The sequence below is a fragment of the Sporisorium graminicola genome, chromosome SGRAM_3, assembly GCF_005498985.1.
Source record: "Sporisorium graminicola strain CBS 10092 chromosome SGRAM_3, whole genome shotgun sequence".
Lineage (NCBI taxonomy): Eukaryota > Fungi > Basidiomycota > Ustilaginomycetes > Ustilaginales > Ustilaginaceae > Sporisorium > Sporisorium graminicola.
Genome location: NC_043733.1, coordinates 40,602 through 67,312, shown reverse-complemented (window position 1 = coordinate 67,312; position 26,711 = coordinate 40,602). Strand labels below are relative to the sequence as shown.

General features: G+C 58.2%; 9 protein-coding genes across 9 annotated transcripts; 3 read left to right on the top strand and 6 right to left on the bottom strand.

The window, feature by feature from the left end:
* Window positions 1–1,116: 1,116 nt before the first annotated feature.
* EX895_004257 (uncharacterized protein) lies at window positions 1,117–3,576 on the top strand (the record flags this gene model as incomplete). The annotated part of the gene is made up of 1 exon (XM_029884853.1): window positions 1,117–3,576. One exon carries the CDS (start codon window positions 1,117–1,119, stop codon window positions 3,574–3,576), a length of 2,460 nt encoding a protein of 819 aa, XP_029738603.1.
* Window positions 3,577–3,712: 136 nt separating this feature from the next.
* On the bottom strand, window positions 3,713–7,798 carry EX895_004256 (uncharacterized protein; the record flags this gene model as incomplete). Its single annotated transcript, XM_029884852.1, has 1 exon — window positions 3,713–7,798. One exon carries the CDS (start codon window positions 7,796–7,798, stop codon window positions 3,713–3,715), a length of 4,086 nt encoding a protein of 1,361 aa, XP_029738602.1.
* Window positions 7,799–8,166: 368 nt separating this feature from the next.
* On the bottom strand, window positions 8,167–9,063 carry EX895_004255 (uncharacterized protein; the record flags this gene model as incomplete). The annotated part of the gene is made up of 1 exon (XM_029884851.1): window positions 8,167–9,063. The coding sequence occupies one exon, from the start codon at window positions 9,061–9,063 to the stop codon at window positions 8,167–8,169; it is 897 nt and encodes a 298-aa protein (XP_029738601.1).
* A 1,836-nt stretch (window positions 9,064–10,899) lies between these two features.
* On the bottom strand, window positions 10,900–12,255 carry EX895_004254 (uncharacterized protein; the record flags this gene model as incomplete). Its single annotated transcript, XM_029884850.1, has 1 exon — window positions 10,900–12,255. The coding sequence occupies one exon, from the start codon at window positions 12,253–12,255 to the stop codon at window positions 10,900–10,902; it is 1,356 nt and encodes a 451-aa protein (XP_029738600.1).
* Window positions 12,256–12,788: 533 nt separating this feature from the next.
* EX895_004253 (uncharacterized protein) lies at window positions 12,789–14,009 on the bottom strand (the record flags this gene model as incomplete). The annotated part of the gene is made up of 1 exon (XM_029884849.1): window positions 12,789–14,009. The coding sequence occupies one exon, from the start codon at window positions 14,007–14,009 to the stop codon at window positions 12,789–12,791; it is 1,221 nt and encodes a 406-aa protein (XP_029738599.1).
* Window positions 14,010–14,202: 193 nt separating this feature from the next.
* EX895_004252 (uncharacterized protein) lies at window positions 14,203–16,818 on the bottom strand (the record flags this gene model as incomplete). The annotated part of the gene is made up of 1 exon (XM_029884848.1): window positions 14,203–16,818. One exon carries the CDS (start codon window positions 16,816–16,818, stop codon window positions 14,203–14,205), a length of 2,616 nt encoding a protein of 871 aa, XP_029738598.1.
* Window positions 16,819–19,122: 2,304 nt separating this feature from the next.
* On the top strand, window positions 19,123–21,440 carry EX895_004251 (uncharacterized protein; the record flags this gene model as incomplete). Its single annotated transcript, XM_029884847.1, has 4 exons — window positions 19,123–19,670; window positions 19,780–19,839; window positions 19,958–20,213; window positions 20,289–21,440. The coding sequence occupies 4 exons, from the start codon at window positions 19,123–19,125 to the stop codon at window positions 21,438–21,440; spliced, it is 2,016 nt and encodes a 671-aa protein (XP_029738597.1).
* A 289-nt stretch (window positions 21,441–21,729) lies between these two features.
* EX895_004250 (uncharacterized protein) lies at window positions 21,730–23,304 on the top strand (the record flags this gene model as incomplete). The annotated part of the gene is made up of 1 exon (XM_029884846.1): window positions 21,730–23,304. The coding sequence occupies one exon, from the start codon at window positions 21,730–21,732 to the stop codon at window positions 23,302–23,304; it is 1,575 nt and encodes a 524-aa protein (XP_029738596.1).
* A 144-nt stretch (window positions 23,305–23,448) lies between these two features.
* EX895_004249 (uncharacterized protein) lies at window positions 23,449–26,622 on the bottom strand (the record flags this gene model as incomplete). Its single annotated transcript, XM_029884845.1, has 1 exon — window positions 23,449–26,622. The coding sequence occupies one exon, from the start codon at window positions 26,620–26,622 to the stop codon at window positions 23,449–23,451; it is 3,174 nt and encodes a 1,057-aa protein (XP_029738595.1).
* Between the last annotated feature and the right edge of the window lie 89 nt (window positions 26,623–26,711).

Here is a 26,711-nt window from a genome sequence, read left to right as displayed (position 1 = left end):
TTTTTTGTTGTGCTGCAACTCCTCATGAAACCACGCGGATTTATCTCTCGGCAGTCGGTGCCAGGAGTTTCTCTCGCCTCGCCTAGTCAGTAGAGTACCTTACTGGGCCTGGTGGGAGCGCTGAAAGACCGGGCACTTCGGGAAATCGCACCTCAACTGAGAGCATTCCGGTCGATCCCAGCGGTGCGTGTCTCCTATCGCTTGTCACTCGCAACACACATGACACGCGCTTCGCCGTTAAAACTTTCTCTATCTTGCTGCCTCTGGTGCTGCAAGTTGCTGCTGCAGACGGTGGTCGGAACACGCATTCCCAGCCCGGACTCGGTTGCAGAACTAGTCCAGTCTGCTCGAAACGGTGTTCTTGGCTTTTGCCCCCGCTCACACGATCTTGTCACCGCGCCCCACCCTTCGCTCTCGCTCTCGCTTACAGTTCTGCTCATGATCCACATGTCACAGGGTTCGGTTCACTTGGCTTGGCTCGTTTGCTCTCGTCACCCTCTTGACTTCCGAAATTCCGTACGGTCAGCGACACCGCGTTCCGAGTCAGCAAACTTCACGCCAAAAGAAACTTGCAATACCATGCGGGCAGTGCACTTCGATGGCCCCTCCCTTCTCTGCGTGCGGACTGGCTTTCGCGTTTGACAGCTAGCTAGGCTGCCGGTCTTGAGGGGTTTCAGCCATGGGTTTGGTTTTGCCGTTCTGCGTGTTGGCGCGGGGGAGTGAGGACAGGCGTTATGCCTGGCGATTCGATTCCTTGGCGCCCTTCCCTGTGGTGATGACTGGCCTTGTGTTAGCTTGGCATTACCCCTTGTGAGCCTGGATCCAGCCTGTATGTGTCTCTTGTGTCAAGGGGTGCCTCGCTCAACATCGTACAACCATCCGCATCTAATCTACGACGACGCACGGCGACGACAATAACAACAACGACGACGACGGTGAGGACGACGACGACACAGAAGCCGCGACACCACCGACTTTGTAGATGTGCGGCTGTATAGAGCTCTCTCTCTCCCTTTCTCCATTATCAGCTCGAGTCTAGCGACTACGGCTGCTTCCTATCCCACGTCGTTGCTCTACATCATTCTCTCGCTTTCGCGCCCTTTCCACTTCTACATCATGCTGAGATACCTGCGCCCGCTGACCGAACCCTTCTCGAATCGCTACCGGCAATACCTCCCACTCGCCACCAGTACTCCTCGTGGCAGCGTCAGTGCCCAAGGCGGCGCCACCGGCCCATCAGCATCCAACGAAACCTCTTCGCCATCGTCACCTATCTCGTCGGCACCATTTCGGGGCTTGAGCAAGAAAGCGGTGTTTCGTCGACGGAACCTCGCTTGGCATCTCCGATGGCTCGCTGTGCTCCTGGTCCTGGCGTACACGGTCCATGCTGCCGTGCTGCCGTTCTTCTTCCCACGCTCCGCAGCGTCAGAAGCAGAAGCAAGGAGTCAGGCACTCGACCTTCTCCACCAGCAGCTCGCCACGGCATCCTACCCACAAGCGCCTTTTTCCAGCAGCGCAGATGAACCCGCACCGGCCAGTGCAGCACAGTCGGTGCATCGGCTGTTCCGCGACGTATCGCCCGGAGTCGCTTCGCGAGACGTGCTCCCCATCCGCGCCTACGATGCCCTCAGCGATGCGTGTGTCGAAGAGTGGGTGGCGCACCATCGCTGGGGTGACGCGTGTCGAGACACGGATCTGAGTGCAGGGCTCCAGATCGACGCCGTGTGGGCGTGGGTCAACGGCAGCGACCCAGCCCAGGTGCTGGCGCGCAACGCCTACCGCCCATCGTCTCGCATCAACGTGGATGCACAGCATCGGTACGCGGATCACAACGAGCTGTTGTATTCGATGCGCTCGGCGTACCAGTCTTTCGGAGGCAGCAAGGGGATCGGCAAGATGCATATTATGGCCTCGGCGTATCCATTACCAGAGAGCGCGGCCGAGGGCGTAGCGATACCCCCGGGAAAGGGCGGGAAAGTGATGGTGGGGCAGGTGCCGTACTGGCTCAATGTATCGGCTGGTGGTGCAGAGGTAGGAGTTGAGCTGCACCATGACGCCGAGTACTTTCGACCCATGCAGCGGTCCGGAGAGCAGCACCTGCTGACGAGCGACGATGTCGACACATGGCGCGCGCAGACCCTGCCCAGCTTCAACAGCCTCGCGGTCGAGTCGCAGCTCTTCAACCTGCCCAACGCTTCCTCGGACCAGCTGGTCTACCTCAACGACGACTTTTTCACCATGGTGCCCAACGCCGTCGCGGACCTCACGTCCCCGCTCTTCGGCACGGTGATCAAGAGCGACACGCGCCTGTTTTCGTTCTACCGCCCGAGCGAGCATCCGTTCCAGCGACTGTGGAACCCGGCAGGGGAAGAGGTGGGGATCAAGCGTGCTGCATGGATTCTGGGGCAGCGCTTCCCCATGCGGACGCTGCCGTACATTACACACCACCCGCGCAGCCTGTCGTTGCCTTTGCTCAAGGAGGCGGCACAGACGTTTCCGGATGCATTTGCGAACACGACCCTGGCGCGGTTCCGGGCGCAGGAGGAGGTACCTGATTCGATCCAGGCGTTCTTTTTGGCGAGCTGGTACATTGTGGAGCGACATCGAGAGGCGTTGTTGTGGACGTGGGCAGTGGCAAAGTGGGGCGGTGAGGCAGGGTGGATTTCGAGTGAGGTAAGCAGGGCTATGTGGGAAGAGCTGGCCCAGGCGAACGGTGCTGCTGATGGTGCGAACAAGATCGATGTTCGACGACCGGTGCGCAGGTCCAGAGACGCAGATGCGGACGCGTTCGAAAAGGCCGGTGTGCCAGCACCGAAGAACACGCAATACTCGTTCTCGTCGCACGACGGCCATGCACTATCGTATCTCGATTGGAGCTGGCCGTGGGAGCGAAGTCGCAACGGCTATCCTGATCTGAGTGGCGAAACCCCGGGAGAAAGACGAAGACACGCACGCTCCTGGCTGCCGTCGGACAGGTCGGAAACGCGCCACGTCTGCCAGATTTCCCTTTCGAAGTGCTTTGCCCCGCAGGCGTCAGCGGGCGAAAGCGCAGACTCGCTGTTCAGACGCATCGCCTTCGCGCAGGCGTCGTGTGGCGACTGCATCCTCGCCGCGCTCCTGCACGCATCCGGTGCGTCGGGCATCTCGGCCTTCCTCCCGCCTCCCTCTGCCACTCTTCACGTCGCCCCCTCCTTCATCGACCTCGGCTCCAGAGCACACCTCCCGCTCACCCCTGACTGGCGCACATCCAACTTCTCCCTCGCTTCCATCCTCCCTCCCCATCCGCAGGGAAAGCAGATCTCGCTCCGAACGTGGTGCACCCGCCTCATCCAGCGGTACCAGTACGTGTTGGGCTCGACACCCTCGACGTTCTACAAGGTCGAGTACGCCTCGCGCCTGCCGGGGCAGCTCAAGGCCGTCGACGATACGCTCGCGACAGCTGAGCCGACGACCTACGTCTGTCTGAATGACGACATTAAAGAAGGGGCCGAGGGGACGCGCAAGCTGAACGGCATCATGCACGAGTGGTTTGCCAGTCACTGGTCGGCTCGAATCCCCGGTGAGATTTCGCTCTGAGATCAAACGACAGCTTGGACACTTGGGCATTGAGCAGGCACGCATTGTATTTGCATAGCATCACATCACATCATCTTTCTACGTTTCTACGGTTCTATACCTCATGTGTTTGCTCTTGTGAAAAGCGGCCGAGCCTTCATCGACTCGCCATGTCCAGCGCCTTGAGCACGACCGTTAGCCCCAAATCACACGCCGTGATCGGATCCATCAACGTCGCATGCACCTCGGCCAGCGCCTTGACACACGCGACCTTGCCTCCAGGCCCTAACAAATACCCAGCCTGGGCAGGCGCGTACGAGACGACAATCTCGCGGGCCCTCTCCGCGGTGCGCTGCATCTCGTCGCGCGTCCTAGGCTTCTTTTCGTCCGGTGTTCCAATCTCGGACCCCCATCGACGTCCGCCCGGCCACATGGTGTTGGTCAGGTCCGCAATCCACTTGGCAAAGTTGTCCACGTTGAGCGAGGCCGCAGAATTGTTGAACCCGGCGATGATCGAGCTGGCGTACGTCGTGCGGACCACCTGCTCGAGCACGCGCAGCATGCCCCGACGCAGCGTCCACCCGCCTTGCAGGTTGAACGCCTCGTCGGCAACGGCAAAGATCGACGAGAGCAGCATGTCCAGGTGACGTGCACTCAGCTCGGACGCAGCTCGGCTCGCGGCAGCGGCGGCGTTGTTCGTGCCGAGCTGTGTGGGTGCACCGCCCGGTCGACGCGAGGGCGAGGGGGCCGGTGAGTTTGTGCGTGACACAAAGGCCGATGTGGTGCTGGACGCAGAATCGACCACGGGCGAAGAGGTGCGCACCAAGCGCGTGGCTGCACTGTCTGGCGACGGGCCAGCGCGCAGCGTCGAAGCATCCCCTACAGAACCCGATCGGAGCGGAGACATCGTTTCATCCGGTGCGACATCCGCACCGCTGCGCACCCCCGTCGCCGTCGACAGCGCCTGCTTACCCACCATCCCCACACCACTCACAATTCCCTTCCCAATGCCACCCAAAATCGCCCCCGCCCCGCCCTTGCGCCTCAGATCCTCCGCCGAAGCCCCCGCCCTTGTCCGATCAAAAAACCTCCTCGCCCCACCCACCCCCGCTAACTGCACACGGTTCGCCGGCACCAGCAGCTCCGCCAGATACACCTCTAGGGACCGACACACCTCAGCGCTCCTCCTCCCCTTCACCATCGGAAGACGCGGCAGCCGACTACCCGAGCGCGGCTGCCGCTGGATCTCGGCGTCCATCTGCTCAAACTCGTGCCAGCGGCGAACGAGCACGAATCCATCCGGGCTGGTGACCGACGCGGCCTCGGCTGGTTCGGCGGCGCCCTCGACGGAGATCATCACCTCCAGCGTGCGCACATCGACCGGTTTGGAGCTCTCGGCGTTGGCGCTGATGTCGGTGATGCTGATGGTGCTGCTGCCGGCGGGAGGCTGCGAGCTGTCGATGCTCGAGCGCGTAGGCTGGACTGGCTGTGCGGGAGACAAAGCAACGCCTTGTTGGCTGGATACAGGGGATCGAGGTGCGGGTGGAGTTGTAGCGGGCACTACCATCTGCTGTGGCCTCGGCGGCACAGACGGCGCTCGCGGCGGCACGGACATGGGTCTCGACGGACCTGAAGGTGGTCCCATCACGCGTGCCCCTGCTTGTCCCGGCGGGACAGACGGTGCACGGGGCGGCGTCTGCATACCAGGCTGCACTGAAGTGACGCTCGCAACAGGCGCCGTCGTCTTTCGGCGTGTCTCGTACCGGATGGCAGGCCGCTCCGAGTCCATGCTCGAGAAGCTGGGCCTATCTTCGCGGTCAAGAAAAGCTCGAAGCTGGTTGGGCTCCGGCGACTCGGTCCGTGGCAACGTCGCCGAGAACCTCGATCTGCTCGGACTCGACTGTGTGCTCTCTGGCTGCAGCTGCGGCTGCGGCTGCGTCCGTTGCCCGCTGCTGACCAAGTACGCACTGTACAGCTGCACCAGCCTGGCAATAATGTTTTCCCTCAACGGCTCGACCACGTCCATGTTCGCGCACCACTCCAGGTTGGTCAACACTTGCTGCGCGCTCCTACGCACTAGCACGGGACGCTGGCCGTCATGCGTCGCAGGTAAGGTGCTCGGCAACTGCTCGAGCGCCTTGCTGAGGATCGTGCTCGCGTCGGCACGGAACGTCTGTTCGTCGAGCGTGGCAAATTCCATAATGCTCGCTAGCGTGTTGAGCTGTGTGTGCAGACGGAGCAGCGACTCGCCCTCGTTTTGCGCGCAGAAACGGTTGTCGGGGTGTTCGAGAAAGTTTTCAAATGCCTCGTACGCAGGGGAGGTGCGATCGGACAGCAGGTCGTGCATGGCACTCAACGAGGCTTGTTCGTCTTCTTCGAGCTCGTCGATGGAGAAGCTGTCGCGCGACGAGAGGTTGAGGGCTGCGGCCACAGGAGCGGGTGCTACGATCGAGTGGTGAGCATCCATCGAGCTCCGTTCAGGTGTATCAGGAATGCTGAACGCGGGTGCATTGGCATCGCCGGCTGAGGTTGCGCTTGCGCTGGCAGACAGTGACGGGTGTGGTGGCTGCTGGTTGCTGGTCCGAACACTCTGTCGAAGCGATTCTGGCAGTGGCGGCTCGTCGACGCCAGAAGGTACATCGAGGTGATACGCAGGCGCTGCACTGTCTGCAAAATGGCCTTGGCCTCCGTCGCGACTGGAACTGCCTCGAATCGGACTCGGCTCGTTCTCATTCCTCTCGGCCAGAAGCGCATATCGGCGACGAGGAGACGCATCGGTGCTGTTGCTCTGGCTGCTGCTGGGCCGAGTGCGCATCGACGACTCAGCGGGAACCATGAGCAAGTTTCCGAACTCGTCGACGGTGCCGCCAACTACATCTACCGCACGCTCTGCTGCATCCGCCAAGGCCCCGAGCGCACCCGTAGCGAATCCGCCAAGCGCTGAGAGCGGACCCGTGCTGTTCGCTTTCCTTGGCGGTGTGATTCGCGGGCGAGGCGGTAGTGACGGGCCAGCGGAGCGGGGAGCCTGGTCGTATGCGATGCGAGGATCGACGCTGGAAGTTTGCATGGTCTGCCCGGCGCCAATTTCACCGGATGCTTGGGGAGCCTGTGCACGAGACGCTGTCGGAGATGAGCTTTGAGTCGAACGGGGCGGCAGTTGTGGAGCAGTTGCTTTTGATACGGGCCTGTCGCTGCGATCGGCCGCAGTCATTGAAACATTCCCAGCCATGCGAGGTTGCAGCACTTCTGCCGCTTGTGGGTGGAGAGCGGCAGTATCGAGGCTCTTGAGACGCTCGAGCTCTTCGAGCGAGATGGCCTGGCCTTCAAGGATGGTCTCTGAAGCGGGCTCAGCCCAATCGACAATCTTTTGGTTGATAAAGTCCGGGTCGCCGATGGTTTGAACCACTTGCCAGGCCTGCTTGGCGAGGATCTCCGTAAGAAGAAGCATGAGCACGGGACTCGAACGCTCTGCATGGGCGAGGTTGCGCGACAGAAGCTTTCGAACCGCCTTGCGTAGGGCGTCGACGCGAGCAGTGGTGCTGGGCCAGGTGGAGCGCGCAGAAGAGGCAGCACCGGCAGCATTCTGCGTGGAAGCGCGTCGACGGCGCAACGAGGAAAGCAAGACGCTCTGCACGGTGAGCAAGAGTTCGGCGGCGGTGTTGGTGCTTTTGAGCTGACGCGAGCGCAGGTAGATGCTGGCAGCGGAGTGGGAAATGTTGGCCTCGGCAGAGATGGGGAAGTTGGGATGGGCAAAGGTAAGGTTGTCGTACCAGCCCTGAACAAAGTCGCGGACGACGAAACGGATCATAGTCTGGCTGCTGTCTCGAAGCGCGTCTGGCATGACGGTGAGCGTGTAGAGTTGGTCAGTCTGCATGATGGGGTCCTTGTCCGGGTCCTTGGTGGAAAGCTCGTCATCGTTACCGCTGTGTTCTGCAGACGGGCCGGTGTAGGAAAGGAGGTAACGGGCGGGATCAAAGGTGCTGAGGCCGCGTTTGCCGTCGGTGCTGGGCAGCTCGAGCAAGGTGCGCACCCACGGGTTGCAGACCAAGAGGATGGAGACGGCCACGACGAGAAGCGCGTTCCATAGACCGACGGTGAGAAAGGTGAGACCCAAGCCGGCAGTGAGCGCGATGAGGATGAGGTTGGCGTGGTTGACCTCGTCCTGCGATGCCGGCACTGCAGGAGCGGCGGCACTGGCAGCGGCAGCAGGGCCTGGCTGCTCCGCCTGAGTTGATTCACTCATCAGACTCGCGGAAGAGAAGAGAATGAGGAAGAGATGCTGGAGGTGAGAGGGCAGATCGGTAGAGCTGCAGCCTCGAAAGCAACACTTGCGGATTTTGGCTTGAAAAGGGTTCAATTGGCTGACGCTTACTCACCATTTCACCGTCACCGAGCGCTTCTTCTCGCGTTACCAGCAACAACTCTGCTTGAAATTGCAGCCGAGCGCGGTGCCTTTCACGAACGAGGCCATCCGTTAACATCCCTCCCTCAATCGCACACCAAGACAACAACGAACGAGTCAACAGAATGAGGGTGATCATGTCGTGATGCGATGGAATACTGATACAAACAAAATGCCATGTAGAGACCAGCCAGTCACACGGTGAGCGCTTACTCGTCGCCTTCCGAGTCCTCGTCTCCCTCGACCTCGGCGTTCTCCTTTTCGACACGGGCCATGAGCTGCTCCAACTCCTGGTCTTCCACCTCGCTCACTGTCTTGGGCTTCATCTTGATGTTGACATCACCGCCGTTGGCGCGGATGCTTTCGGTGATTTTCTCAAGTGCCTGCTCCATCAACGCAATACCGCCCACCTTGTCCGTCGAGTTTGCGAGAAGCACGTAGAGCGGTGGTGCGACGAGCTTGATCTTGATGGGGATCTGCTCGGTCGAGACGGCCTCGCCCGCTCGGAGCGCCTTCTTGACCGCGTCGATGCCCTCGTAGCCGAAGCAGGTGACCTCGACGTCGGCACGGATCTTGACGGGCTGCGGTGTCATTCTGCGCGCAATGTTGGCTTGCAGCTCCTTGCGCACCTCGTCGTCCATCTGGATGCCTTCGAAGGTCTTGTCCATGTCGAGGATGGCCAGCTTGAATGCGTCGAATGCGTGGCCATACTTGGTGTGCAGCGGAAAGACGATCGACTCGTACAACTCCTCCACCTCGCGTCCCAGCTTGCCGGCGACATGCGCCATGATGCTGTGCACCGCCTTGGACTTGGTGAATTGGTCCTCGCACTTGACCACATCCTCGGGCGAGACACGACGCTTGGACAAGTCGATGTATCCCTTTTCCTTGTCGACACGCAGGACAACCACCACCTCGTTCCTGCCGACGCGGATGAGTTTCTGGATGGAGCGGATACGACGTCTGGAGAGTTCCGAGAGCAAGATCATTCCCTCGGCACCGTCGTATTCAAGCAGCTTGACGTAGGCACCCATCTCAGCGATCTGCTGCACTTGGCACATGACCACCTCGTCGACGTCTGGCAGTTCCTTTTGGTAGAAACGCATGTTGGCTTTCGTTCTTGGTGTGGCGGATACTTTGTGTGAAAGTCTGCAAAGAATCGGTTTCGTGTGCGAATGTGCGTGCAGTGGAGTGGTTCGGTGTCTGCTACAGGTGACAGAACGGCGACGGCTAGTGCTGAAAGGTCGAATCGAATCGAGTCGTAAGGTGGTGAGTGATGATTGATAGCCAGCAACAAGTCTCTGGTTTTTTGCGCACTTTGCAAGCTTCTCAGCCATCTGTGACTTGGACTCAGCTTCACGTGATGGTTGCCCAAGCCGCAAATTTTCTTCCTATCGGCCGTCAAATTTTGCGTTGCTTTAGCAATGTTAGGCCTTGCACGATGTGTGGAGGTAGATGACCGGCCAAAAAAATTGATGCACGAGACCCTGGCGAAAGTTTGTTCTTGAACAAGACCAACACCATTCCAGAACTTCGCGGCCCTTTCCGATGACCTGGATCGTATTGACTCGGTCTGCCCGCATCGTTTCGGCATGAGCGCAGACCGGGACAGCCGAAGAGACATCGGCTCCGTCGGAATCCAGCATCTGCCTGTCGAAGTCCTGCACAACATCTTGGTCTTGTCCAGCTCCTCATCCTTTCCCTTTGTCTGTCGGCACTTCCGTCAAGCCTGCGGGAATGCGAGCAGTGCAGTGAAGGCGAAGTACATCTTTGCAAGATGGCTCGAACATGTCACCAGTCTCATCAAGCAGCATCCGTGTCGACGCCATAAAGCTTGCAAGAATCTCGTAACTCGTCACTCCGTACGCTTTCAAATCACAGACTGCACCGTCGCATTGATCCGCACCAACCATCTCGACATAGTCACTTTTGCAGCAGAGCTGGCAATCTGCACCGTCAAGATCTTGGAACGCGTCGTCCATTTGGCGAATGCGTCTCTTCCACAGTGTCTGTTCCCGACTTTCCCAATGACACATCAGTTGCCAAAGAGGCTCTTTCGGCGCATCAGTCCGGCGGACGGTTCGGCATCGCCACAGTCGTCCGCAGCGGCGGAAGCATCAGAACAGTCTCGCCCCAGAAAGAGACGCAGACGTCGCAACGATGCCGTCGGCGACGAGGCTCCCCCTCCCGCCGTCAAGCAAGAGCAAGAGCAAGAGCGACCTCTTCGCAGGTCCACCAGCAGTCTGGCTCAGCTCAAGGAGCTTGTGTGGAGCGCAGCAAAAGCGCCTCCATGCACCAAAATCGCCTCGGACCCCGCCTCCATCCCGAGTGGCCCGATACCGGGCCCAGAAGACCACGATCTGATCCTCACTCTGTTGCTTTGTTACAGAGCAGATGCCTCGTCTCATCAAGGCTATCCTCTCGCAATGGCAGTGCATCACCGCGCCTATGCTCTCGCCCACCTTCTACTCCTCTTCGGCGCAGATCCCAGTTGCAAAGAGGGCTTGGCCGCGCAGATCGCAATTCGCAACGGATCCCTCGCCATTTTGCATCTTCTTGTCACCGGTCCTAGTCTGGATGTCGACGCTGTGCGGTCTCTCTCTATTTCTGCGGCCGTGCCAGCATGGTCGGACGCCAACAATGCAAAGTCATTGCCAAAGCACAGACCTTTCACTCTTGATCAAACCCACTTGCGACTCGCAATCCAGTGTCGGCAATGGGAACTGGTCGATTACATCTGGCACGAGCAGCAGGTCTCTCCCGACATTGCATGTCTGCGCCTCATTGATAAGCTTCGGCAGTGACAATGTCCAATCAAAATCATTACTTCTTTCTCCAGATCAGTCTTTGTTTCTGCCACACGAGTGTCGACCTGTGCTGTGAACACGGTTCCATTTCCAGGTAACTTTACTACAATTTGCGGAAGTCAAGCTGAACCAGCATCAGATCTTGGAAGCTCTCGCCTCTTGATCTCTGACCTCGTCCCACAGTCCACCTGCGATCTGGGGCGCAATGATCCCTTCGTCGGCACCGTTCCAGGAGCCCTGGCCACCTTTGGCGAACGCGTTGCGCAGATGGCTGACAAAGATGCTCGGTTCCTCGTGTGCGGCAAAGTGGCCTCCGACGGGTGCCTTTGCGATCCACCTCGTCTTTCCCGTGGTGGTGGTGGCGTCGACGACAAATTTGGGCGTGTTGACCAGCTCGTCTGGGAAGTCTGAGTATCCGAGCGGTACTGGGAGCTTGAAATCGTGGGCACCGTGGAGCTCTGGAAGGTAGGCGTTGACGGTGTAAGGAATGAACGAAGTGCCGATCGATCGTGTAAACCAGAACAGCGTGGCGATCTCGAGGCAGGTGTCCAGGTTGAGTCGTGGGTGGTCGGGACGACGTTCGCAGAGGGAGTCGTAGATATTTCCCAGCCAGCCGAGGATTCCCACGGGCGAATCAACAAGTCCATAAAGCAGCTGAACGGGGCGCGTACGCTGTACATCGTAGTAGGCGCGGTTCTGTTCAAAGTACATGCCTTTGGCCGCCATCATCAGGTACTCCTGACCGTAGACAAGCTTGGCCACTCCGAGCGTCACTTTGACGGGAAGCGTGGTGAGCATGAACTTGCTTAGTCCTTTGGCGGCAACGGGGCAAAAGTTGAGGTGCACCGCACGACATCCCGTACCATCCTTGTGCGAGTGGAAGGCTCCGAGAGCGCGGGCATGCGGGCTACCCCAATCTCCACCCTGTGCTGCATACTTGTCGTAGCCGAGACCACGCATGAGAGCGTCCAGGATGCGCGCGTATCCTCGCACATCGCCGACACCAGGTTGCTTGCTAGGCGGCGGCGTCGAGTCCATAAATCCGGGCAAGGAGGGCACGACCACGTGGAAGGCAGGAGCATCTTCATTGGTAGGGTTGGCCAGATCGTCAATGATATGTGCGAACTCGAACCAGCTTCCAGGCCATCCGTGGATGAGCATAAGAGGGATGGCATCGGCTCGTTGCGAGCGCTTGTGCACAAAGTGTAGCTGCGTGCACCAGTCGACCGAAGTAGTAAAGTGCGGGAAATGGTTTAGGCGCTCTTGGAAGGCGCTGAAGTCGGTGTTGGCCCACTTGTCGATGAGTTCTTTGACGAGAGGAAGGTCGGGCTTGTAGACCAGCTTCATGGGTTTGCGTGCATCTTCGGGTAGATAGGGTGCAGCAGGCAAGCGTGCGTTGCGCAGTCGGTTGCGAAGATCTTGCACCTCATCGTCGCTGTAGACAATCTTGAATGGCTTGGGCGCAGTGATAGGAAGGATTTCGGAAGACATCTTGTTCGAGGGCAGGTGCAAGCCGATTCTGGAGATGGTGGCAGTGAGGAGTAAAGCGGGCCCGAGCGCTGTTCGGAAGGAGGTATCACATGCTCGCGGCTCAAACAAGGCCCCGCTCAAAACCGGCCCGGTCCTGACAGAGCCGAGTCAGGGTCTGTTTCCTTTTAAAATATTCCTTTTTGCGCAAGCCAACATCAGATCTGCATTGCAACATACAGTAATTCCAGTATAGCGTTACTTGCGCTGTGTTCGTTACGTTTGCCAACAACGTCGCTTCTCCAATGTAACGGTGCTCGCGATTGGATCATAATGTCAATTTTGTAATAGACAACAAGTGACATTGAGCGAAGCTGACGTTGCAATTCTCAAAATCACGTTAGCAGTTCTTTCAATTTCATCGTGATGCTCGTATCGCCCCAACAGCAAGCATGCTTCCGACTCATTGGTAAGCTCAGGCAGTGATCTCACTTAATGCACGCGACTCGGAATGCCAGTGCTTGCTCTGTGTGTGTGTGTGTGTGCTTGTGCGCAACCTAAGCGTACACACTGTCTTCGTCATCATCAAACATAGGCGCACTCGGCTCTGGCGTTTCCTCCTCTTTGAGCCCGTAACCAAGCAGCAGTGGTCCCACGTCGTCGTCTCGACCAGCTTGCAGCGCGTCGTGTAGGCTCTTCAAGAGATTGAGGTCATCAACCTGCCGGTCAATAAAATCTTTCACCTCAGCCCTGGAGACTGTGTCGGCCGTCCTCTGTTGCGGGAGTCCGCCAAGAACTCTCTTCCACAGATTGTGCTCGATCTGCAATCGCTCGACTGCAGCAGCAAGGTGCCCGAGACTCTCGCCGGGAAAGCGGTTGATGACGGCATCAAAGGTGGACTTGTAAGCGCGGAGGTTGCTGTCCCACTCCGCGATGGCTGGGTTTGCCACCTTGATTCGATAGACCCCGACCGTAAAGCGCGAGAGAGTCATCCAGATGTAGCCTGCGCCGAGGTAGATCGTGCCGCCGTCGCGCAAATAGTTGAACGAGGGTTGCTCGAGCTGGCGCGCCAATTCCAGAGCTTCATCCCAGCTGCCCAACGACTTCAGGTGCCAGCGCTCCATGAGCCTCAGGTTGTTTGGGGTGGGGGGCCAGGCGACGAAGGGCTGCTCGAATTCCACCAGTGTATGCAGCGTGCCGATGCTGCTGTGCGGCATATGCGGGGGCAGGAAAACCCCCTCGCTGCACATCGACACCTCCTGCTTCTGAAAAACAGCGGCGGACGAGAGGGTGAATGCAGGAAACAGACTTGTCGAAGGCTCGACAGGTCCGCACTCGACGAGACCCTTTGCATGCTGAAACAGACGAGTCTGGCTGGCCATGAGAGGCTTGTATCGCTGGTCAAAGCGGCAGGAAAACGACTGCCAGAACGAAGAAAGATCCAGGCGTTTGTCCCGTTTAAGGCTGTTCGAATCGAAAAAGACGACGCTGTCCGGGTTGCCCAAGAGCTTGGCAAAGATGTGCCCGGGCATAGGAGGAACCGAGAACAGCGTGCGCAGCGTATCTTGCTCGTATGGCAAGCGCAGGTTGTGCCCGCCAGCCTCAATTGCTTCCTCGATAAAGTCGAGGACCTTGTGGCCGAACGGATACAGTGCTTCGAGGCAGTACATCTCTTCCCAGACCTGACGGAGATCAACGAGTTCTCTCTTGCATTCGAGAAGGTCGCGATTGGGCACAGCGCTGCGTCTGCTGCGGCGCGCGGGAGGTCGGGGCGGCATCTTGGTCGAGGACGATGTCGGAGAGAATGAGGGTGAATGTGGGTGAATGCAAGCGCGAGGGCGGGTGCAAGATCGAAGGAATGGAAGCGCAGTAAACCCGAGATCAAGTTCAGACACAGTCAAGTTGGCTGAAGAAGCCAAAATTATTCATTAGGATGCGCAGCGACGCGACAGCTAAATACAGGAATTGCAGCTAATGACGACGAACATTGAAAAACTCATCCGGATGCTGCAGCGCTGCGACGGCACGACGCTGATGAGTGGTGAGGAAAGTGAGACCAACTTGGAAACTTGAGTTCATCCAACCGAAACCCTCGCGCGGCACACATTTGAAATCGATCCCCTGGTTGCCGTACTCGGCATCGACCATGTGCGACAGGTTGACGGCATCAAACTTCTCCGGGACCGTCCCATTAAAGTCGACAAAGGCAAGCGTCATCATGTAGAGCCATCGGTACGCAAGGCGACGCGCTTCTTCCAGGTAGCCGTAGCGTTCGAGACCGACCCAGGCGAGTACGTTGTGGGGTGGCCAGGCGTAAGGGTAGTCCCACTGTCGGTTGGGACGGTCGATTGAGATCTTGCCGCGCGAATCTTCGGTACCGGACACGAGACCACCTTGCTCCTCGAAGCGCTTGAGCGACTTGTGCACGAGCTTGGCTGCCTGGTCTTCGCTCGCCATACCTGCCCACATGGCCCAGAAGGAGGTGACGCTCTCGTACACGATCGGCTCCTCGAGTCGCGTGTCGTAGTCAAAGTAGAGACCCATGCCGTCGTTCCAGAGGTACTTGTCCACCTGCGCCTTGCGGTGTGCGGCACGAGCAAACCACTCGGCACTCGTCTGTGGCGTCTCGATGGAGCGTGAGGGCTGCGCAGGGCCTTTGCCGTCTTTGAGCAGCGAAGGAGGTAGTGGTCCGTGCAAGAGAAAATCGTCTTCGAGCTCGAGACGATCGTCAAAGACCTCCCGGATGGCGGTGGCAATGTCGATCTCGTACTTGTACAGAAGAGCGTTGAGGTCGATGGTGGCGAGGTCGGCGCACTTGCGCTCGAAGCGGTACGTCGTGTCGTGACCGGACTCGCGGACGGCGCGATCGTGCATAAAGTAGGTGTCGAGCTCGGGCTCCTTGATCTCGCCGTAGTTGTACTTGCGCGTGAACTCGTTGACACTGACTCCGTGCTTCTCGGCATAGGGTCGAAGGATGTGGGTGAAGTGCGAAGCCTCAGTCTCGGGTGGCACACCCAGACCCTCGGGACGGTAGCGGCTGAGCCAGGTCTTTTCATCAAAGCGCGGCTTGCTCATCCACACGGTGTGGTACTCCTTGATAGCAGCTTGGATGGCCTTGCGCAGCCACTCCTTGTTGTCAGCCTCATGGGCGGGGTCGAGTCTCGAGTAGACCTGCAGAGCCATGTCGGTGAGGAAGGGAGGCTGGGCTCTCATGAGGTAGTAAGTGCGGTTACCGTTGAGGATCTTGCCGTAGTGCTTGATCTCAAAAATAAAGTGGTCGACGGTGCCCTTGGCGAGATCGATCAAGTTGTCCACAACGAGACCGAGCGAGATAAAGTAGCTGTCCCAATTATAGAGCTCGTTGAAGCGCGCGCCCGGCACGACGAAGGGAATACCCTTGAGGCCCTTCTTCTCGCCGGTGGTGGGATCAATGTCGTCGCGCATGGCAAGCGCGAGCAGACCAGGCTTGTCGTTGAGGTCGCGCGTGTATTCTGCAGTGATGTTTGCCGGAAGCGACTCTACGGTAAGGTTGAGTGACGGACGCTCCTGAGCCACCTTTTGATAGTAGTGAAGCATCTCGGTCTCGGAAGCGGGAACGTAGATGCGAGGGTTCTGCGACTTGCTGCGATTCTTGGGATCCGAGAGGATCGCGTCGAGGCCATCACCATCGATGCGGCGCGTGAGGTTGTGCCAGAAGGTCTGATTGATCATGCGCGAGAGACGATCCACCGGGTTCTCGGTGAGGCGCGACTCGTCGAGCACGATACGCTTGCGGCCATGCTCGCGGGCAAGGGCGAGCTCCTGGAGAAGGTTGGAGAGCATGTAGGTGCCGCGAATGTCGAAGCCCTTGTAGCCGTTGCTGGTGGCGGTGCCGAGGGACAGTACCTTGGGACCGCTGTCGGTGATGCAGATCTGGAAATTGCCGTCGGTGTCTTCTTGCTCGAGCACGAGACGCATGGTCTCTTCGACATCGACGATGAAGCGGCGCGGTGCATGCTGGACCGCGTCGTGGCTCATGCGTCTCGAGAGGATGACGGGATCGTCATTCATCCTTTGAGGGCGACGCTTCTGCTGACCCATGCTGTAGGTGCGGACAATTCCTCTGGCACGCTGCATGACGCGCTGCTTGTCGTCACCAGTACCGTCGCCGTCGCCAAGGCTGTGTCCATGGCCGTTGTTGAATGCGGAAGAGCTCTTGCCGAGGCTGCTCGACAGGAGGGTGGCTTTGTCTTGGTCCTCGCCGTAAGCTTGATCAGGGTCGGGGAGATCGCCGCGGTGGGGAGTGTACTTGGCGCCTCCGATAGGTTGAAGAGCGCCAGGGACGGTGGCGGCAGAGGCTGGGCCAGCTTCGGCTCGTGGAGTAGCCGCGCCGTTGCTGCCGCTACCAGAAGGGGTCGCGTTGGAGTTGTAGGAAGCAGGGTGGTCGGTGCTGTCGTCTGATATGGCACTGTTGCTCATGCTGAGCTTGCGCATGTGCTGAGCGAGCGAGCGCAGCTGAGTACGCTCGTCGGATGAGGCGTGATCGTCGTAGTAACCAGGCGCATCCTGGTTCTTGGTGAAAGGGTTGGAAGCGCGACGAGCCGACATCTTGCAGGTGATGATGGGTGGACGAAGAGAACGATGAGATGCGCCACAGCGGCGGATCAGACGAGTCAACCAAGCAAGCAAGCACCAAGCAGATGCGGAAATCGGGATGTGGGATGGCTGATAAGAATTTTTCGGCCGTGCGCAGCGGGAAAACGACGTGCAACTTCGTGGCGCAGCAGCAGCAGCATTGCGTCAAAAAACAGCAATCACACATCTCGAGTTAGTCACCGTACAGCAGAACTGCTGCGAACGTCAGAGCCTTGTTCCTTTTGCTCCTTCCAGGTTGTTCGATGGACCACCACCTTTTCAGCCCAACCTTCCATTACAAACGTGGCCTACCTTGGCCTACCTATTTGTGCCCCTGTCTAGCTGTTGCTCGTGGTGTGTTACACACAGTCCAGATCGACCGAACCTTCGCCGACACCGACTGACTCCGCAAAAAGAGCTCAGCTTGATGCACCACCCCGCATTTCGGCACACGCTCCGTATTGCAAGAAAGGATGATTTGCGCGAATGCTCTCATGAGGACGACCACCTTTCAAGGCAATCCTTGAACCACTCTGATACAGCTTCTCAAGCTAAAGACCGTCCCGATGCTCTGGCTACGGTTTTGACTCCCATGAAGATGGGAGAAAGGGGAAAGAGTTGTGAATCGAATTATGCCGAATGTTACATCTTGGTTACGGCGCTCAAATTAATTTGAAAAAACAATGCGCCAACAAAAAAAGAGACGCGTCGCCAGCCGCCACATACTAATTTATTTAATGCTTCGACACCATCAGGTAATTTTGTACAACATCATCTGGAACATCTCAAGGCTTCCACATCTGATGCTCCCAAAAAGTTGCAAAAACATAGTTGTTCTCCGGAGAGAACGTCTCTTCTGATCAAGTAGGGTCATCCATCTGCTGGGACACTGCTAATCTTCTCTGTATCGTTTATTTGTTAGATCATATGTCGAGCCCCTCTCGGGGCCGACGTTTGATGATGTCGATTATATGAGTGAATATATGCTTTCAAAGGCTTGTACGACTTTGAAGGGTGGTAGGCGAAAATGTCTTGGATTCTCCGACTCGCTGTCTGATTCGCGTCTCTGATTCGTTGATGGTGGTAGCACAAGATTGCTGGTCGTGAGTAAAATCCGCGCCTCTGCAGAGCTCCTTTTGTTTCTTTTCCAAGATGTTTCCAAGATGTCTTCTTGGAAAAAGATGTGAGGACCTAACAAAGCGTTTGAAAAAAGGTGCTAGTGCTGTCACGGTTGCTGGCATGGCTGTCTGCCTGGGCGCCACCACGGCACAAAGACGAGCATCACTGAAACGTGCAGCAGGACGTTCGAGAGACATCACCACAGCGAAGCATAGCCGGTTAGGGTTGGTGAGGTTACTGGCAGCATGTATGCGCAGACGTGTGAGCATGCCTCAATGGGTGCGAGTTCAAAAGCATCCGTAGACCTGCTTTGACGGCCTCCGGCATCAACGAGGCCGGATGACTACACAGAGAAACACGGGCCTCGAAGCGGTTGAGCCGTTTTCACGTTCAGCTGTACTCGCGCTGTTCCTATTTTCTCTCTCTCGCTCGCTCGCTCTCGCTCAAAGACCAACACGCGGCACGGCTGATCCGATTCCCACAGTAGAGAACCGCGCAGCTCGGTCGACCCCGCCTTTTTCACGACGACAACGCTCTGCTCATCTCTCGACACGGCATAGCCGACCGCCCTGAACTACTCACACACTAAGAAAGATCGGCTCTCCGCATTCTCCGCACTCGTGCCAACTCATCGCCACTTCACTCTCGAACCGCTCCGCACAGCACCCGACCAGATCACGCGCCTCGGCAACCTGGAATCCAGAAAGCATCTCAAGCGTCGCTCCTCAACCGGTACAGTGCCCTTTTCCGTTCCTTCCCCCCCTCCCGTTCCGTTCTTCTCCTCTCGCAGGTCCATCCCCGTCAAGCACTTTCAGGTCGTAGAGGTAGCTCTTTCCCTCCGCTCCACACGCATCATCCACCACTTTCGACCAATACCTTCCCGCCCTCCCGCGCCCGGTCTCGAGCATCGTCGAGACGACCGTATTGATGTTGCTGAGCAGACAACGAAAGGGTTTCGAGGTAAGTCTTTGTTCCGCATCAACGTTGGGCGAGGAGCGCTCACCATCATCTTAGCTGACACCCTTCTTCTACGCGCGGCTTTACCGTCGCAAATCCTTCATCCAGCTTCTTTCAACTGGCCGCCTCTCATCGTCACGATCACTGCTGGAGCGCGCTACCGTTGCAGCTCCGCGAACCTTGCACACATCCTCACCAGCCATGTTCGCTCTCACACCCTGGCGCGGTACGCCAGGCACCCAGCCAAAGACCTTCAGCCAGCAGAAGAACCTGCCGCGTCTGCCCGTGCCCACGCTCGAGCAGACGTTCGACAAGTACCTCAAGTCGCTTTCGCCCTTCCTGCGTCAGCTCGAAGAACAGGGCAAGCTCGAGGGCAGCACTGCAGAAAAGGAGCTCGCCAAGCGTTCCCAATGGGTGCAAGAATTTCTCGCAAATGGCGGTCTTGGTGCCAAGCTTCAGCAGAGGCTCATCGACGTTGACCGCACCACCGACAACAACTGGCTCGATGACCGATGGTGGCTTCAAAAGGCATACCACGAGTGGCGCGTGCCGCTTCTCATCAACAGCAACTGGTGGCTCATGTTCACCCACGACCAAAATATGCCCAGCGATCTGGCAGAGCACCGCGGTCACGACGTCTACCCCATTACCGGTCTCGGTACGCAGGCTTGGGACGATGCTGCGTGGGGTGTCCGTCGTGCCGCTTGGCTCGCTTCGCGCTTCTTGCAGTTCAAGAAGCGCCTCGATGAGTAGGTCCCTTCATTCAAAGCACGATTGCATCTCACCTATCTGCGCAGAACACGACACTGATCCCTCTCTCTTTTCTGCATCTCTCTCGCCGTCTGCTTACCGGCGTAGCGAGGATATCATGCCTGACTCTTCTCGTGCCGGTCCGTTTTGCATGCACCAGTATACGCGGTGAGTGACCGAGCAGACTGCTGACTCCGCGCCCCTTTCCCCTTGCCTCTCTCTGCTTGCTTCACCCGAACACGTTGGACTGACCATTAGGCCGCTGGTTCAATCGTCCGGCTCGCAGTCTCTACGGAATCACACGCATTCCAGCTATTCCTCACGACTGGAACACCGCAACTCCACACCCTTCCCCAGCACGACACATCACAGTCATTGCTCGCGATAACTACTACGAGCTCGAAGTGATGCGCAAGGACGGCACCCTATTGGGCGTTGACACGATCGAAAAGGCGCTCTGGGACATTATCGCCGATGCGCAAAGAGGCGACGGTGCTGGTGTCGGTGTATTGAGCTCCGACAATCGCGACACTTGGACAAAGGTAAGAGTGCGCCCAACAGGCTGTTCATATCTCAATGCGAGAGCCGTGCTGACCCGATTTCTTGCTTTTGAACAGACCCGCGAGCACTTGCTGAGCGTATCGCCTACAAACCGCAAGAGTATCAACTCGATTGAAGACAGCATTTTCTGTCTCTCGCTCGATTCGAGCGTACTTGCTCTTTCTTCCGATCACCCGGCGCCGGCGCACGAGGCCACACCATTTTGGGTGGACGCACTCGCACGCAACACCAGCGGTGCTGCACGAGGCGGACACAACCGCTGGTTCGACAAGGCGCTCACCATCGTCGTCGAGCCCAACGGACGTGCCGGCATCATGGGCGAGCACTCGCCGTGCGATGCGCTCATTCCCAGTATCCTCTGCGACTTTGCCGCTGCCGAGCCATGCCCTCCTCCAGGATCCGGACTTCCCGCCGAGTTGAGCTCGCCCAACGAGTCGGCCGGCTGGCGCAAGCTCGAATGGGCGATCGACGACTCGACCAAGCAGTCGATTGCGCAGTCGGAACAGGCCGCTCTGCAGGCTGCCACGGAGTCGGACATCCGTGTACTCTGGTACGACGAGTACGGAGCCGACTGGATCAAGAAGGTGGGCAAGCATAGTCCCGATGCCTATCTGCAAATGGCGCTCCAGCTGGCGTATGCAAAGGCGCACGGACAGCAGGTGTCGACCTACGAGACGGCGTCCACGAGGCTCTTCAAGCACGGCCGCACCGACGTCATCCGATCGTTCAGCGACGAGGCGTACGAGTTTGTGCGCGGCGTGCGCGAGGGCAAGGATGCCAAGACGCTGTACGCGCTGCTGACCGCTGCCACCAAGTCGCACAACACGCAGACGCGCGAGAGCTCGACAGGCAAAGGTATCGACCGACACATGACCGGATTGCGGCTGCTTCTGCGTGCCGAGGACGGCGAGACTCCCGCCGTGTTCTCCGACCCGCTGTTTGGCGAGTCGCAGTCATGGCGCTTGAGCACGAGTGGGTTGAGTGCCGGTGATCGATTTGCTGGCACTGGCTTCGGTACAGGCTACCCGACCGAATCGTACGGCATCAACTACCTCGCTGGTGCGCAGCTGCTCAAGTTTGGCGTTGAGTCCAAGAACAAAGCGACGACCCATTTCACAAAGTGCCTGGTGGAGGCGCTCCGCGACATGCGACGCATCTGTGAAGAGGGGGGTCCTCCCCCGCAAGCCACCGAGGCTCACAAGTTGTAAACATAGTTAGGAGATAATATTGCCTTTCAAGGTGAACATTTGGGATGACGTAGAGATGGAGCGGACAGATAAGACCATGGGGGAATTTTGAAGCGAGATTGTGAGATTGTGTTACATAGCCGACGAATGCCGTTCCAGTTCCAAAGCGGCGAATGAGGTGACTAAGATCGCATTTCCGTTCCCCGCACGCCGCATGGGGGCTTCTGATCGCTCCACCATCGCATCACTTCGCCTTCGATTCCTTCCCGCCGTCTACCTCCTCCCCAACACCCCATCTCTATCCGTCATCATGGCCAATCTCATGTCTGTCTTCGCCCCGCGCGAGGGTCTCGAGGCGACGACCACCGCCATTATCCTTCCGCCCTCATCGCCGACGCCCTTCACCTTCACCTACGCACGACTGCATGAGCTGGTGCTCGATCTGCAATCGCAGCTGGCCTCGTTCGACCTGGCTCCCGAAACGGCAGTCAGCTCTTCGCTCGTCAACGGCATTGAGTTTACGCTTGCGTTTTTGGCGACGGGTGCCGAGAGGTTGGTGGCTGCGCCGTTGAACCCCAACTACTCGCAGGGCGAAGTCGAGTTCTACCTGCAAGACACCAAGTCTAAGCTGCTCCTCTTGCCCAGGGGTGCTCTCAAAGCTGGTCATCCTGCCATCGAGGCGGCCAAGAAGGTGGGTGGTGTCGAGGTGGTTGAGATCGTCTTCGATCCTAGCGGTGTTGGAAGCATTTCGCTGCTGCGCGGTGATGGCCGAAAGGTAGACAGAAAGGGGCAGATCCGCAAGCCGCAGGATGATGACGTTGCGCTGGTGCTGCACACGAGTGGTACCACGGGCAGACCCAAGGGTGTGCCGCTCACTCATCGCAACCTCTACACGACCATGGGCAACATCATCGCCACGTACAGCCTCACTCCTGTCGACCGCACTTACCTCGTGATGCCTCTCTTCCACGTGCACGGTTTGTTGTGCGGTTTGCTGGCGACGCTCCTATCCGGTGGCAGTGCCGTCATCCCACCTAAATTCTCGGCAAGCGTGTTCTGGAACGAACTTGCAACGAACAACTGCAACTGGTACACGGCGGTGCCGACGATCCACCAGATGCTGCTCAACTCTCCGCTTCCGCAGCCCGTTCCGCAGCTGCGCTTCATCCGATCGTGCTCATCGGCGCTGTCGCCCTCGACATTCCATGAGATCGAAAAGACGTTCAAGGCGCCCGTGCTCGAGGCGTACGCCATGACTGAAGCTGCGCACCAGATGACATCGAACCCGCTGCCCCCCGCTAAGCGCAAGCCTGGAACCGTGGGCATCGGCCACGGCGTTGAAATCCGTATTCTGGACGAACAGGGACGCGAAGTGCCCCAAGGCACGATCGGCGAGGTCTGCGTGCGTGGAGCCAACGTGACCAAAGGCTACCTCAACAATCCAAAAGCCAACGCCGAGTCGTTTGTCACGCTCCCCGAAACCAAGGGCTTCTTCCGAACTGGCGACCAGGGCCGCAAAGATTCCGACGGCTACATCCAGCTCGTCGGCCGCATCAAGGAACTCATCAACCGCTCCGGCGAGAAAATCTCCCCGCTCGAAGTCGACGCCGCCCTCCTCGCCGTCCAAGGCGTCAAGGAAGCCGTCTCGTTCGCCATGCCCGATAAGCTCTACGGCGAAAAAGTCGGCGCCGTCGTCATCCTCCATAAAGACAACCAGAGCCTCACCGAAAAGGACATCCAGGCTGCCATGCAAGGCAAGCTCACCAAGTTCAAAATCCCAGAGCGCATCTGGATCACGGATGCTATCCCCAAGACGGCCACGGGCAAGATCCAGAGGAAAAACGTCGCGGCTACGTTCCTCAGGAAGGATGGCGCCAAGCTGTAAGAGACACTGTCACAAAGGGGGTTTTTTGGTGTGGTTCTGCGGAATGCAAAAGGTACGAATGCGATTGCTTGTGTGCAAGTGTATTAAGTTAATGAAGTGTGAATGATTTGACTGAAAAGACAAAGTCCCGCGGTGGCTGCTCGGTCACCAGGCCGTATCGAATCGCTGCACGACATGCACCGCATCCTCGACATCCTTCTGCGCCCTCTTGCGCTTGAAGAAGATGGGACAGTCCTTGTTCGTACACAGCACATCCTGCGCCAAACTGCCTTGACATCGCTGGCAGCACGTCCAGAGCCGCGCGAATTCGACCTCGAGCGCCGAAGCGCGTGCCAGCTTCTCGTGGTACAGCTGGGCAACCCTGGGCCGGCAGTTTTTGCACACGGGCGCATTCTGGTCCTTCAACGGCGTGCGGCAGCCGAGACACTGCACCGTCTTGACGGCAAACTTCATGAGCGCGCCAACGTTCGAGGTGGCCACCTGAACAACACGCGTGTGCTCGCCGTTGAGCATGGTGTTGGCCTTGGGGCCCATGATGGGCTCAAAGATGCGCAGGAGCGGTTTGGCCAACTGGTTCTCGAGGTAGTAGCGCGTGTCGATGGGGATGTTGTGGTCGAGCACATAGATGGGGTCTTCGGATCGCTCGTAGGCTGCAGCGCCCTTGGCGGCTTTGACGATAACGTAGGCGACACGGTCTCCGAGCGCGGGTGCGGAACCGGCATCGCGCTTGCGCATGCGCTCGGCGAGCTCGACGTGCGCCTGCTTGGCCGCATAGTCCGATTTAGCCAACGCTTTGGTGATGACGAGCTGCGACATGTCGACCTTGTTCTGCAGCAAGTCGGAAATAATGTTCTTGGCATATTCTTCGGCTCCCTTGACGTCACGGTCGATCAGCATCTTTCGCAGACACGTGTCGATGACGGTCTGCACCAATCGACAGTTGTCACGTCGCACCGTCTCGATACCCTTGGTGTCCATCTTGTCGTACTTTTCCGGGCGCGTCCAATAGAGACCGGCGTATCGCTTCTTGCTGATGAGGAGGTAGGGGAAGTAGACCTTTTCGAATTCGAGCTTGATCGGATCGACGAAAGTTTTCGAGACCAGGCCTGCGGCTTCGGCGCCAAGCTCCATGGCTTTGGCCAAGTCCGGCACGCCAAACTTGATCATGACGGAATCGGTGTCACCGTAGACGACCTCGGCGTCGTGCTCGTAGCCGTTGGCAATCGTGTAGTGCTTCTCCACGTATGCCTTGGTCTGGTCGATCATCTGTCGTCCGTAAGCAGTGGTACTCATCGAGATTTCCAGACAGGGCAGCTTGCCGACGGTGGCACCGGTGAAACCGTAGACCGAATTGGCACTGATCTTGAGGGCCAGCTGACGACCGTCGAGCACGGCACGCTTGAAAGGGTCCGTCTCCTTTTTAAGGTCAGCTTTAGCGCGCTTTCGTGCTGCTAGCAGGTTTTCGAGTACAGTGGGCAAGAGACCCTTGCGCACCTTTTTGGTGGCAAAGTAGTTGTTGTTGGGGGTGATCACGTAGTCCTCGTCCTGTTTGAGCTCGAGTCGGTCGATGGTCTTCTTGTCGAGCAGCGTCGTGTAGCAGAGGTTGTGCGCCATCATGACCGAGGGATACAGCGAGGCGAAATCGAGCGTTGCGATGGGGCGGTCGTAGTAGCCGGCCTTGGGCTCGAGCACGGTGGCGCCTTCGTACTGGTCTTCGGTGCCTTCGCCTTTGTAAGCGGGGACGAGGTAGTTGTCCTCGTTGGCCTTGCGGAAGAGTTGCGAGACGACCTTGATCTGCTGACCTCGAGATAGCAAGTAGTTGAAGGGAACACCAGTGACTCTGGCCATCTCAATGTAGTTGATAAAACACATGAGCTTGTCCATGAGTCGCTGCGGCAGGTAGGCGTCCTTGAGACAGTAGACGGCGAGACGACGACGCGACTCGGGACCGGCGTTCTGGAGCTCGGTGATGAGCGAGTGGTGCACATCCTCCTTCTGCTCGCCGAGGAATTCGAATGAGACCGAGTTGAGCGAGTAGGATCGGAGCTTGTAGTCGCGCTGCATGACTTGGAGCATGTCGAGCTGAAGACGCCCTTGCAACTCGGTGTTTTTGGAGTCGCGCGTACCGTAGGCTTTGGACGAGAAGTGGGTATCTTTAGCTTCAGTACGAACGCCGCGCTCTCGACCGAGGTAGGCAAATTTGGTCGACTTGAGTGCCTTGGCTCGATCGAGGAGGTAGGGGAAATCGAAATTGGCAATGTTGTAGCCGATGACGACGTCTGGGTCGACTTCTTGGACAAACTTGGTCCAGGCCTCAAGCATGTCGATCTCCTTGTTGAACGAGAGGACCTGACTGCCGACAATGTGCGAGCATGTGTTGAGCGTGAAGACGTTCTTGACAAAGGGTGTGGATTCGCCCTGCCGTGTGACCATGTTGGCAATCTGGATGACGGGATCGACGGATGGCTCTGGAAAGACACCTTTGCGGCCAGCACACTCGATATCGAAGCTGAGGATGCGAAGCGGTGCGACCTTGGACCACTCTTCGTCGGGGGCGTGCGAGAGGATGGCGTCGCAGCTGCAGTCCAGCTCAATCTGGCAAAGCGAGACCTTTTGGCTTTCGGGGCGCAGCTTGTAGTTGGCGGCCTGGACGCGGATCCAGTTCATTCCGACGATCTTGAGATCGATCATGAAGCGGAGCGTGTAGGCGATGTTCTCGTAAGTGAGGCAGGCATCGCCCGGGGTGAAGAGGTCACGGAAGCCGATCTCGCCGCGTTCAAAAGAGCCACGGATCCTGGGAACGCTTCGCAGGTCCGAGATGGTGAGTTTGACAAAGGCGACATTCTCGTTACCAGCGTAGCCCATGAGACTCTTCTTGCTGACGATCTCAGACTTGTGGACGGTGCGGCCGCCAAAGAGGACATTGAGATGGTTGGTAAAGTCGTTGCAGGTGTTGGCGGTGAAGCCGCGTGGTGCGTGGATGTAAAAGTAGGGGAGAAAGCCATGGATGTGGGCGCATACCGAGTGACCTTCGATGGTGACGCCGTACATGCGAATGGCGGGAGGCTGGCCGATGGCTTGGTGCTCCTCGATGTCGATCTGCTGGAAGGTGACGGCATCGTGGTCGACGTCGAGGGGTCCGAGGTGGGGACGCGGCCAGAGAGCCTGATCGTCGACCTCTTGATTCGAGTCGGCTTCCTCCTTGAGCTTTTTGAGCGTATCGGTGAAGGCCGAGGTGTGATGCTCGTCGATCTTGCGTTTGTTGGAGGACGGCCCTGCCGATGGCCGTGTCAGCGTTGCTGTGGATACGGGAGCCATTGTGAAGAGACGAGTCGGCCAGATGCCGATAACGAGGCGATGCGGTGGATGCTGCTCGTGTGTCGTGATGGTTGCATCTTGAGTTGCAG